Source organism: Vespa crabro, chromosome 1 (genome assembly GCF_910589235.1).
Source record: "Vespa crabro chromosome 1, iyVesCrab1.2, whole genome shotgun sequence".
Classification (NCBI taxonomy): Eukaryota; Metazoa; Arthropoda; class Insecta; order Hymenoptera; family Vespidae; genus Vespa; species Vespa crabro.
Window position 1 is genome coordinate 19478583 of NC_060955.1, and position 13373 is coordinate 19491955.

General features: G+C 36.1%; 1 protein-coding gene across 9 annotated transcripts in view; it reads right to left on the reverse strand.

The window, feature by feature from the left end:
- Positions 1-329: 329 nt before the first annotated feature.
- The window catches only part of LOC124426647 (E3 ubiquitin-protein ligase MYCBP2), a 171503-nt gene continuing 158459 nt past the window's right edge, over positions 330-13373 (reverse strand). The window contains exons 31-53 of one of the 9 annotated variants that reach the window (XM_046968615.1): positions 11858-12080; positions 11340-11702; positions 11056-11262; positions 10770-10975; positions 10546-10696; positions 10176-10467; positions 9847-10024; positions 9546-9736; positions 9084-9155; positions 8470-8559; positions 7817-8046; positions 6184-7728; positions 5903-6074; positions 5436-5821; positions 5219-5348; positions 4706-5112; positions 4516-4630; positions 3827-4443; positions 3372-3743; positions 3062-3286; positions 2027-2799; positions 1562-1929; positions 330-1470 (exon numbers count right to left, since the gene is read on the reverse strand). In XM_046968615.1, coding sequence (XP_046824571.1) covers positions 1355-1470; positions 1562-1929; positions 2027-2799; positions 3062-3286; positions 3372-3743; positions 3827-4443; positions 4516-4630; positions 4706-5112; positions 5219-5348; positions 5436-5821; positions 5903-6074; positions 6184-7728; positions 7817-8046; positions 8470-8559; positions 9084-9155; positions 9546-9736; positions 9847-10024; positions 10176-10467; positions 10546-10696; positions 10770-10975; positions 11056-11262; positions 11340-11702; positions 11858-12080 — 7429 coding nt within the window. In that variant the 3' untranslated portion in view covers positions 330-1354. Of the gene's footprint in view, positions 1471-1561; positions 1930-2026; positions 2800-3061; positions 3287-3371; positions 3744-3826; positions 4444-4515; positions 4631-4705; positions 5113-5218; positions 5349-5435; positions 5822-5902; positions 6075-6183; positions 7729-7816; positions 8047-8469; positions 8560-9083; positions 9156-9545; positions 9737-9846; positions 10025-10100; positions 10468-10545; positions 10697-10769; positions 10976-11055; positions 11263-11339; positions 11703-11857; positions 12081-13373 lie in introns of all 9 variants that reach the window. The other 8 variants (XM_046968596.1, XM_046968587.1, XM_046968633.1 and 5 more) reach the window with 8 other exon arrangements.

The window sequence follows — 13373 nt, forward strand, 5'->3', positions numbered from 1 at the left end:
GAACGTATCGCATATTTCCCGCCAATCGATCACTTCCATGCGAATACATATGACTCGCTTGGCTTCGAAATTATGTAACTATTGTTGCACAACTCGTAAATAAAGGCTACTTACCGCTGATCGAGGCGAAAAACGTCAGAATCGCGCGCACACACAAACACACGCGTTACACCTCGGACGTCTTACGGCAGACTGCCGTTCAGAGGCGCTGCTCTCAGTTGCGCCATATTGGATCGATCCGATTGGAATAAGTAACGCGGGATATTCAAAAGGTGCGTAAAGGTTGTGATGAGATAGGGGAATCGATAAAATTCAAAACACCTTGATCATTTCATTCGTTCGATTGTTTAATTCACGTAAGATCGAAACAAAAATTTTAACATAGCGTTTACTTGCGTATTAGCAAATTTGCATGAGACGGTTCATTTTCGTATAATATTTTGTAATAATAATCAATTTTTATCATGAACGCATGCAATATAAATAGTTACATCGAAAATATTTTTAAATAATTAGAACACACTAGGATATTATAATTTTATGTAAAAATAAAAAAAGAAACGAGATTCTTAAAGCACGGGAATATTACGAGTATTTTCGATATTGCGAGTTTCTCTTTCTTTTTTTTTTCTTTTTTCTTTTTCTTTTTCTTTTTTTTTTTCTTTTTTGATCACTATTAGCATCTTATACGGTGAACAATTCTTAAAATATACATTTTTTTTTTTTACGTACGATCATTTTATTACCTATCATTTTATTAAGATTATCCCTGTGGCGATAATCAATTAGTTTTTAAATAAGTTTGAGAGTTAAATTATTTTACTTTAAACGCTTATCCTAGAACACTTTACGAAAATTGATTATATTTTGTGTGCCTATGCCAATCCATCTTCTTATTTTATATGGAAGTTTGGTTTTCGAGCACATTTACTTTCCTTCTCTCTTATGATTCTTTACATATAATTCTCCTAAGGTAATTGATAAAAACGGCTTATGCGATTCTTAACAATGTTATAGATCCGCGCATTATTAGATTTTCACTTACAACAGAATCTATTTAATTAGTTTCTATACGGTACTATAAGTACCGACAATTCCACTTTTATGATAGTTATAAAATCTTGTAAAGAAAGCTTAAGTTACTCCTCCACAAATATTACCGTTGTGACACATGGTCATTCAAGATATCGTGCGACTTTAAATATTCTACGAGAAATACATTTATATCAAATGGTATATTCTCTTACTCATTAAGCATTATCCATAAATTAATAAAATTCATGAAGACCGACAAAGCGTTACCAGCACTTTACCGGTATAGATAATTATGTGCTATTATTATCTCCTTGAAAGCTTAAAATGTATGCGCATTGCGACAGATACCACAACCCAAAGCGAATTCTTCGCCGGTTGGTGGATGTTTCACGTGTAATGGACATTCATCTCCTTCAAGCTGCTTAGCTTTAGGTCCTTCGACAAATATTCATTATTTTTAATATAAAGAAAATTAAAAAAAAAATATATATATATATAATTTACAACAAATTTTAAATTCAAATACCTGCAGGACATGAAGGCAGCTCGCTCTTTGGAATGGTGGTGACTCTTTGAAAGTCGTCGTGGCAGGGGTTACAGAAGTGGGTAGTTCCAAAGCAAAAGAAGACTGCCACTGAGCAACAATATCGACATTTATACTCTAGGAAGTCTGCCCCGTGCTTCGGACACATCTGAGCCCTTGCCACGTCGCTGCACCCTCCGCAAACCAGCTCTGTGGGATCGAAAGATTCCCCGCCTAGCTGAGCATCACATCTTGCTTCACCACCATAATAGGCCTTCTGACATTTGTAACAAACATAATATGCGTATCTTTCCATGGCATATGCTGCTGGATCCTGATAACGTCCACCTGGTGCAAATGCTGCTTCCACCCTAAACGATACAGAATTACGTATATATAATATAGCAATAATTTTTGAGAAAAGTATATTAGCTTATAGTGAAAAAAAAAAAAAGAAACAATGCATACTTATGTAATCCTTCGTACTCTAATCGCATTAAAGCTTTTCTTTTAACATCCTCGTAAAGTTCTTTGATGCTAGCCAATTGTTCGGCTAACATTGGATGTATCATTGGTACCTTGCATATAGGACAAAGTGAAAATCCAAATGTTATCCTTGGTCCAACCCATCTTTTTATTAATACGCTTCGGCAGCAATGTAAATGGAATACATGACCACACTGTAACTGTATCGCTGGTGCACAAGATAAAGCTTCAGTAAAGCAAATCATACACATATCATCGGCATCTTGTTTAAGATCATTATCTGCCGAACATCTGTGTAAACATGGTAAGCAAGTTTTTTCATTTTTAACTCCACCGCAAATATGACCGCAAGGATGAACCTTGTTACATGCGTTTTTCGCATGCTCTTGACAATCATGATCGGCACAAATATTTCCTATTGCTAATAAACCTGTGTTTCCGGTGGTGCCGCAGAATCGACACATACCGGAAGTAACTCCAACAGGCTTCCTTGGTGAACCATCTCGAAATTCTATTAATGCTTTCAATGTTCTACTATCCGCTAATGCTAGTATCCAAAAAAGTTTTGTTCTTCCGCATCCCTCATGTAAATCCACTCGAATAGCTTCCTCCTCTTCTTTACAGACCTGTCTAATGTGCATCCTTGTCCTTCGATGAAGATGCAAAACTCGATCGCATTCAGCGCACAAATTTCCACATTCATTACATTGAATAATAGCTGTCGTCTCGCCGTCATCGTGATTACTACATGTTGGCTAATAAGTTTAAAAAAATATTTTAATATATACAATTAAACATATATATATATATATATATATATATATATATATATATATTTGATATTTCGAAATATACGTGTAAATAATTATGATGATAATCATTTTGATTTTTAATATTCATTTGAAATCAGGTAAGTATGTGTAGGGGGAAAAAAAAGAAAATAAAAGTAAAAAGAAAAATAGTAATACTTATCTGAAGGTATGTGAAATAAATGAAAGAATTTTTAATTGGACTAACTCTGGGAGGCTGCGGTTGTCCTTCAGAAGCACTCCATTGTCCAGAGGATAATCTTTCCACATGATCGGAATCTAAAACACATAAGGAAGAAAGAGCCAACCATAAAGTTGGAGTACGAAGACATTCTGTGGGTTCTCGACTTTTTTCACTCAGTCTTGTTAAATTTAAAATATTTTCAGCAATTGCTGCCTTTGTTATAGATGCCCATGCTTCTGATATCTTTCCCTATAAAAGGAATTATATAATATACTGATATATTTTTAACATTTCTTTACGATTATTATTTAGAAATTATTTAATCTATGCTTACAGATGCCATATCCTTCAAAAGTTGTATTATGACTTCTGCTAATTTTCGAGCCATACATCCTCTTAACCACCACCTTTCGCCAACAAAACTTTTTGGATGTATACTAGTTGCTAATGAAGCTGTCTGTAATGCTTTCCCATTATTCTCTTTTCCTTTTATTTTAACTTGTACGGTTAATGCTTTGGCGATGCAGCTTAAAAAGACATCAAGTATTCCAAGTGCATTATCGTCAAAATCTACCGACTGTGTAAAACCATTGTTGGCAACGGCTACTATACTGAAATCCGACGGTGGTAATCGTTCGATACCAACAACAGTAGCTAATGTCTCTGGTTTAATTACAGGCAAAATTCTTCGCAAAAGAGATGTCACCTAGGAGAGGAAAACCAATGCAATAAGTTCTAAGTTATATTTAGATTGTACATAAAAAGTAAATTATAAATAACGAAGCATACTTGACGTTGCACTCTGGCAGATCCAGTATGTAATAGACTAAGTAAATCTTTCAAGAGACCATATTGATATGATAAATAATATTGTCCTACTGAACTGCCACTTAATGCAAGAACCATCGAAAGCATTTCGAAACAATAAGTATCCGCTGTTTTTGGTAAATCACTATTATCACTTATTAAACTATTAGCAGGCGTTGGAGAACACAATAACGTTTCCCATTCCTCTCTTAAACGAACTGTTTCTTTTTGAATAGCTTGGACTATGTGAGTGCACACTTGTTTTTGTAAATGCGTCAATTTGCTCCTACTGAATAAAATTCCAACCATATGTTCTTTTAAATCATTGCTGACTTCTACATCTTCATTCGCGCCCTCTGTTTGTTCAGGTTGCTGCGGTTGTTCACCTTGTATAAGTTTTCCAAATACCTGAGATGTTATCAGACGAAAAACTTTCAATGTTTCTGTTTCACAGTTTTTCTGTTGAATCATTTGCGTACTTAATTGTTTCCCAATTTTTAATGATTCCCCTTTGATTTCTCCCAAAATTCGAATTTGACGAACGCGAAGGGAATTGTCTGGACCCTTTAATTCCAACCCAATAACAACGTGGCGTGGATCTATAAAATTTAATTATTATATTATACGATTCGTTATAAACAAAAAATAAAATTATTATTGTTAAAACTTACCGGTAATCGAACAATTTATCCATCCAACAGATCTACTTTCAATTTCTACAGTTCTCAATTTTATCATTTCATCGGCATTAATTCCCGATTGAAATACGACATTGGATACTTTGTGCTAAAATAATATAATGCAATAATAAAATTTCTCGAATTAAATTATTAACAATTATGATAATATAATAAAACTCACTGTTAAATCACGGCAATTATCAATATGAATATATATTATTCTTGGAAAGGAATGAGCCGCGCATACGATAGTTATAGTTTTAGTTTTATGTCGATCTTCGTCACCAGATTCCCAAAAAGTTTCGGTTGAACTGTCAGTCAAACTACCTATCATAGCTTGTCTACTGGATGCTTTAATTTTAATACCAGTTGTTAAATCTTTTAAAACTTCTACGCATCCAGTAATCTGTTGTGAAGACATCGATTGGTGACTTTCGTTTATGCTCATAATAACATCCTCCTCTTCCTCCGATCGTGACAAAATTTTACTAATATTACTAAAAACGTGACTTCTATGAAGAAACATATGATCTGCTGGCGTAAATCTAATAGCCCAGCATCTAATAGCAGCATGTTGTAATGGAGATCCTGTAAATTTTTTTTGTTTAATATAAGCACGCATAAAAAAAAAATAAAAAAATAAAAAAATAAAAAAAAGAAAAAATTAAAAACATATCGAATATTAAAAACATACCTGGCGGTGGTAAAAGCATTAGATCAGCAATAGTTTGTAATAATGTATGAAATGCTGTTGGCAAAGGATTAACTGCTTCACCTGCTATTACTAAATCACCCAAAGGATGTTCACGTGTACCTGCCATATCCTTAAATCACGAAAAACGTTCAATAGATGATATTATTTTATAAAAATGATGTTAATTAATTTATTAATATTAATTATATATACGTACATGATCATCCTTCTTTTCTACTCTATTATCTTCTTCAGTTTGTTCCGAAGTGTCGGGCGATATTACCGGTGTCAGCGATGAAACGAACCACCAAAGTAAATCATGTAAACAAATTGGTTGCGTTACACTTCGTAAAAGCCAATTTAAAGCTTGCATTGCATAAACTCTACATGCAGCTCGTCGTAAAGCTTGTTTCATCGCTATCTGTAGATGTTGTAAATTGTGTTGCTGAAGAACAAATAACATAACGGGTCTCATGAGAATTTCTATTCGATCGTTATTTGCTATTTCTGTTTGGCTCGTAGAAACTATTGCGGATTGGTCCATCGATGGAACTAATTTTTGAAGAGCAGCTGATGGATAACATAATAGTGATGAACCAGCATCTATAATATACGATTACGTCTATTAAATATTTTCTTTAAGTAATAAAATCATTAATTTCAATTAAGCATTAAACGTGTTACCATTATTCATTTCACTGCTGCTATTGTTTCTTTTTCGCATCATTACGACTCTTCCATCGCTACTATTTCTAGCCCAGGGTGCACCCGTGGACATCGATACCGATCTATGGAATGTACCACGATTTTTACCAGTTTCGTTATCGCTTTCGCTCACAGGACACTCCGATAATGGCTGAAAAGAATATATATATATATATATATATATATATATATATATATATATATATATATATATATAAAGTTTAAAGAATTTCAAAATGATAAATAAATATTTAACTTACTCTGCCGTTCGTAGTATTAAACATTCCGACGGTTCCTTCATAAGGATTTTGCTGACCATTTTGTCGTCTTAAAGTTTCTTCGTAATATCTCTCATCGTGAGTTTGTGAATTGTGAACTCCTAACGATTGTAAACATTGAAATGGACCCGTTGGTGGAAATGGACCGGCTGCTTCCGGGGGACTGTAATTTTCGGCTACAGAGGATAAAGTTTGAGATGGACGTCTTTGTTGTTTTGGAATGCTTAAACCAGATGCACTTGCCAAATCCAAAAGGAACATGGCATTATTTTTCATAATAATATGAGTATCAAACCCACTGGGACTAGTAATTGGTGATAAAGGTTTGCTGTCATTATTTTTACTTTTGGATAATCCAGTAATGAAGTTCTTTGCTAATTTATTTTTTCGCACTGTCAAGTATTTTTCTCGGCATGTGTCACAAATTAAATACCACGAATATCCACCTACACCACCATCTCCACAATTTCCCGCCCATCCAACACAATAATTACCATCACTTTTATATCCCTTTCCTCCTGCACTCCAACCACAACCAGGATGCATCATTTTCATATGATACGTCACTGGATGTGGAAACATCAATCCACAAAGTTCACAAATAGTTTCACATTCAATACCAGTACCAAGACCCTCCGACACATTAGATTTTCCAATTGGCTTCCATTCCTTTTTCTTTCTGCTACCTTTCTTCTCTTTTTCTTTCACTTTATCTTCTCTTGGTCGTTTCTCTGGTGCTGGACGCTTAGCTAGTTTCATCGTTTGTATCTGAGATATTGGACTTGGTAAAACTGATTGTTGTTCGACTGCTTGTAAGCAATTAGTACTAAGTTCTTCCCAGAGAAATACTAAACTCTTCAAGGCCGGTGGAAGGACAGCAACTGTATGAAATTCAGGAAGGGAATCGAGTTTACCACTTGACTGTATTTCTTCCTTTATCGTTACTTCTTGTTTCTTTCTACTTCGATTTGCATTTGCATTTGCAGCCGAACGAGTTAAAGTTTCTAAGGTGCTAGCTTGAATATGCAAGTAATTTCCAGCGTTTGTTACTTCTACGGAATGTCTTTGCCTAGCCTTTTGTTCTTGCTTTTCCTTATCATTAGATTGTACCAATGGTTGTCTAGTAACAACGACGGCTCCTTGTTTTGGTAATGTCGGATGAAATTTAAGAAAACTTGCACAGGCCATTGCGTCGTGAACTATACCTTCATGCCATAGAAACGCAGCAAAGACTGCTCTTAAACATTCAGCTACAGAAGGACTGATGGCTTCCTTTATTTTATCTTTACTAAGATTTAAAGCTCGCGATGGATTTGGTAATTGATGTGCATTAGCTGGTGACATTGCTCGTTTAGCTCTAATCTTGACTACCTTCGTATGATCTCTTTTGCTTAATTTAGGTGAATGACGTTCTTCTTTTGTTCCTGATGAACCAATACTAAAGTGTCCCTTCATAGCAGTGGTTGCACTTTCTGGACTCGTTTGCGTTTGTGCTTGGGATACTTTTCGTGGACTGTCTTGAGAATTCTGAGAATATAATAAATATATCGCCTGTTTGTTAATCTCATTTGTCATGATAAAAATTCAAACAAAAAAGAAAAAGATATAATCTTACCACGCCATCCTTTCTTGGTGTATCAGGTGGTGTCGCTATACTACCTTCTGATCTCATATGCAAAGAACTACAACTTGGACTCGGCGACAAGTCTCGAGTATTTGCTGTTGTACTGATTCCACTAGGAGATTGAGAAGGATCTTGGGTTAGACTGCTAACCAAAGCACTTGTATCGCTTTGAGTCGATCCTCTTCGTTGCGATGTGATACTGTCAATCATGCCACCTGAGACTTTATGAAAAATAACTCTTAATCTGATAAGTTTGGGCGGGCGCGAACACCGCGTGATCGTATTTTATAATAATCATAATATTTGTAATAATTATTCTTATTTTTCAGCGTGCTATGCGATATCATTATCTCACCTTACTTTCAAGAAACCGTGGACAGTGACAGAGTAATATTGTTACGAACATTACAATTTGTATTATTGTATAAACTCATAAAGAAACTCGTGCATATTGTTTCGTGCTTTCACCTTACAAACAAAATAATTTAAACCAGTCTGGTCGTTTCATTATCCGCAAAAAAATGTACGATCGAAATGGAATGATTTCAATGATTATAGAATGAAAGCAGCATCCAAGGTTCTTCGTTAACAACACTCATGTTATATTTTCGTGTAGAGTTATCAATGTGTGTTAGCATTCTTACCTAACGGAGAGAGGCCAACGCTTCGGGGGGAGCCGCAGAGCACTGGGCTGCTACTGATACTGTCCCCCCCTGCTATCAAACACTTCCCACCTGGTAAGTTTTCATTAGTTGAAGAATGTAATGTGATGTGTTACGTATATAAATATTTATATCAAAGAATTTGCGAATTTTTAATTACCGATAATTCTTAATAATTTGTAATTACCGATAGGGTGACAATAAAATTAACAAAAATAAGCAAAACGATAAAATCTGCTACAAACAAATCATTCACATCAGGTGTAACTACTACTACTGCTACTACCCTCATGCTCTAATATACAAAAAAAGAGAAGAAACCTTTGAAATATTGACATATAAGTAATATATATATATTATAATATATATATATAAGTAATGTATATATATATATTATATATTATATATACATTATATATATACATTATACATTATATATGTATATATAATATATATATATACAATATATATATTATATATACATATAAGTAATATATATATATACATTGCTATGATGTGACCATAATTATTATATACAAAATATTAAGAAATAACAATTTAGCAAGCAACTCTAGCTATAGAGAAACGATCAATACCTGATACAGGGGCACTAGCAGCAGTTATATGTAGATGATTACCGAAACCAATTTGTTGTTGACCGGCTTCAGCTAAGACAAACATTAAATTTTGGATACATCTACTAATCCAAAATGGTATAGTTTTTAAGAACTATAGAAAATTGCACTTTAAATTCTAACGTGCTCCAATGAGGCTACGTATTTTTGTTATAATAGAAGCTTTTCCCCATATGCATTACATTAAAGTAAACGAAATACCCGTATAATACTATATGATCTTACAAGTCTGAGAACCGAATCTCTCAGCATCAGAAAGGATTCCTTTTTCAGAACAGTTACAGTGCCATAGATCAAAATGAAACATAGGTGAAAATATACAAGATCGGTCAAAAAGATTAAAAGATTAAACACAGATTTATACGACAGAAATATACGGCAGTAGGTAATCCTTTGAGCTAGTAACGAATATTTAATACGTACCGGGTATCGGAACCGGACTAGAGGACGGGCTCTGAAATCGTGGTGACCCACCTTGGGGATTCTTTGGTGATGAACTTCTTGACATCCTCCTTGGTGTTTCTGGTGGCGTAGCTCCGTTACCATTCGCACGACTCTCTCCCATGGCTTTTACCAGTTCCTTCACGGATACGCCAACGAATTCTGAGAAATCTCTGTATAAAATATACTCTTTAATATTTGTTCAGCTAACTTTTTCAATCGGTTACTTTACGAAGTAGACGAGAAAAATGTTTTTCAAAGATACTCAAGAGTGTTCTCTTACCTGCCCGGAGAATTTCTTTTCTCGGTATGACTCTTGTCATCTCCTCTCAACCATTTTTGTAAAACGCTAAACTTTCCACCACCCTCCCTCTCCCGTTCCTTAACGACCCTTTCTTTCGAGTGAGCTTTTGAAAACTTCGGAGAGACGTCGGTCTTGTCCGGTGTGAATCTTTCGCTTCCTGAAATAGAAAATCAATCGTGGAATACATTAATAAAACTTATTATGATGCCTTTCATATTACAGAAGACGTATACCTGGTGAATCATGCTGATTGTATGATCCAAAAACAAAGGGATTCGTGTTGCTATTTTCCCCAGACTCTCCCGTACCTGGAGTAAAGTTTTGCGTCGTAAAGTTGAATCCCTCATGACTCACGGATGGCACCGAGAAATCAAAACCTTTGTTCTTATGATCCTTCAACTGTACGGATTGATCAGGTAATGCTGCCTTTTTTTCCACTGGATCGGCTTCCGGTTCTTGCTCGAACTTCATGTACTCCACTCCGTGTTTGTTAATTGCCAGGGACCAAACCTCACTCTCAATACATCGACTTTTGTCGAAGCAATATTTCGTCGCCGATTCGTCGTCTATACGAGCCCATGCACCCTCGTTATTCGTGAACTGTGAAATGTTTAATGAACGATAAGATTCATCGTATCACTTGAATTATTTTTTTTCACAAATAATCATAATGCTTACATATTCTAAAATGGTTACTATATTCCCAAGAGCTAACATTCCTACTGGCGCAGCCTTTAAACTTGGTTTGCTTCGGATATTGTGTCCCGAGGCTCCACATTTCACAACGACCATGTTTTTACCACCCGCCAAACGAACTGACTGCCTCTTACTGAAACGAGGACACACATTGAAGTACGCGTTAAATCGAGTTATCGAAAGAAAAATATAAAAGTCCTACGTACTCCTCCCCAGGATCTACTCTTTTCCGAAGAATGGTCTCCTTTATGACCTGATCTAAAATCGATTTTGGTTCTTCTACTGGAAGTAATAAGGTTTTTCCTAGATGTTGATTGTACTGCAGACACCAAGCTCCTAACTGAGTAGTACTGCAATACTCTTTTATGGTCTCTGCGCTCAATCGCAGCCATACACCGTCGTCGTTGTGTATCTAATCAAACAGAAATCGTAATCGAAATGAAAGTCATTCGACAATAATAACAAGAACGAAAAACGGTTAAAAAGATTTACCTCGTCGACAAACGATATGGTACCGTTGATAGGAATAGAACCTATTTGCTCGCTCTGTAAGGAAGGATGGGCCCTGATTCTTAGCCCAGCACTATTTTTAGAAATAAACTTTCTAACTCTGCTCGGTTGTTGCTGGTGTTTCTTTACGATATTTTGAGCCGGTGGCTGCATACCTTGAGGAGGTTCTTTCACTTCAACCTTATAATTCTAAACCAAAAGAATCGAAAAATGATGAAGAAGGAATGATCTTGAATAAGTTAGAATGGAGATAAAAAAATACTTACATCTTCCATATTATAACCATCCACGGTAATCATAAACGAATACCAACCAACTGAAGAAGGTGTCCAGGTGGCACTGTAACTACCATCACCGTTTGGTCTAACGAGCATACTCTCGCTGGATCTTTTAAACGTAGGTGACATAAATCTTAATTCTTCGAAGGAATAATTTTCGTAGGCCTTCATCATTGTAATCGAGTAGAAACACATTTTATTACTGATTGTTGGCTCGTATGGCACGTCCAAGTTCGGTTGTGGATAGCCACCGAAGGTCAATGGATCAGGCTGAGAAACTCGACGAATTTTTCTCCCTTGATCCGTACCAGTTATATCCATTTTATCTATAGGAATCGCTTTCACTTCAATCTAAGAAAAAAAAAATATATGTATATATATATATAAACAAAAGAAGAGTAAGATTATTTTGAAAGGATGAATTTCATTTTGTCGTTCTAGATAAGAAGGAGGATCTCGCTAGACAGTAGTCATTTCGTCATGAATTATCGAAAATTGCTTTTCACCTTCAAACCGGGCACGTGCACAATCTCGCCGTATTGGTCCCTGGTGAGTATGGTTACGATAGCGGGCCATCCGCATCTCATTTCCTCTCTCGAATAAAGAGCCTCACACTGGGATGGATCCACAAAGCTGTCCGGTTGAAGCCATCTCGCCAGTCTACCACCACTCGTGCCGGCCGAACAAGAAACGAAGTCTCTCAAGAAGAGTCGTTCGTTTGAATGACAACTAGAAGGAAGAAACGACACGACGATTTCACTTTGCGTTTGCCGATAATACGAAAGATAAAGAAAATTTCTGAATCTCCTTTTTGTGGGAGAATAAATCAAGGATCAATTTGAGCCAACAAAAATAAGAAAAGAAAAAAGGGAAAGCAATCTCGGCAAATTGATGATGAACGAAAGTAGCAGGTTCGTTAGAACGAGTTTCAGACCCGCGATATCCTTAATTGGTACTCGCGGACTTATCCGCTTGAGTAGATCATACCGAGCAGAGGACGATGCTCTTCTACCAGCCAGACAATCGCTGCTTCCCCCGACTTGATCCCATCGGCTCATCCCTAATAAGGCATAATCACATCGCAATTCTCTTCTCCGTAGCCTCTGACTGTCCCTCACTTACTCTACCTATACTATATTAATGTCAGCTTTCAAATCACCCAATTCGTTTATAATCGGTACGCCATCGAAAATAAATCTCAGAAGAAACTTTGCTGAGACTGATTTTTCATCAAATTCCATTTCTCAACCGTAACGTAAATCTTAAAATACCATTAAAGAACGCGAGTGACATTAAAAATGAAATTTGTTAGAAAAATGAAAACCGAGAAGTTGACAATTTAAATATTCTATCTTGGTATTCGTCACTTTTTAAGCTGAATGAACATCCGAAGCACGTACTTTGCCACGAGTGATCATAACAAATAACCCCCGGGTTAGATCCCACGACAAATTTTATTCCGCGTTCCTTCAAAGTAATACGCGAGGAACAGCAGATCGATGATCGAAACGTGAAAAGCTTTCGGTAGATGCCTCGACGACGACGACAACGTGCGATTCGACGATCGATCGTTCGAAATTGACTGTGCGGCTTTAAGGTCGTCGTATTTTCCTCTCTCTCTCTCTCTCTCTCTCTCTCTTCTCCAGCTGGCTGACGTATGGTCAGCACGTGACCATTTCGAAAATGGCCACTTCGACTAGCATCAGGTGCTTCCCAGTTTGAGAAGCACGTTATGAATGAATAGAAGTTGCACATGTGTGTCGCAGACATGGAGTAGTTAGACTGAGAGGAAAGAGAATAGGAAACCTGAAGTACGGACACACGCAATTTCTCATGGGAAATTAAATGGTCAGGTTTCTGCTCATAAAGCGGAGATGTATGAAGGTAAAACGTTTTAGAGAAATGCCGTCCATTATGAAAATTCACGAAGATATTTGGTTCGAAGAATTTAGGTTGAAGGTAGGTTGAGTCAGTTATACGTGTCGTTCTTATCTGTTATTTATATGCCATTAAACCGATGTT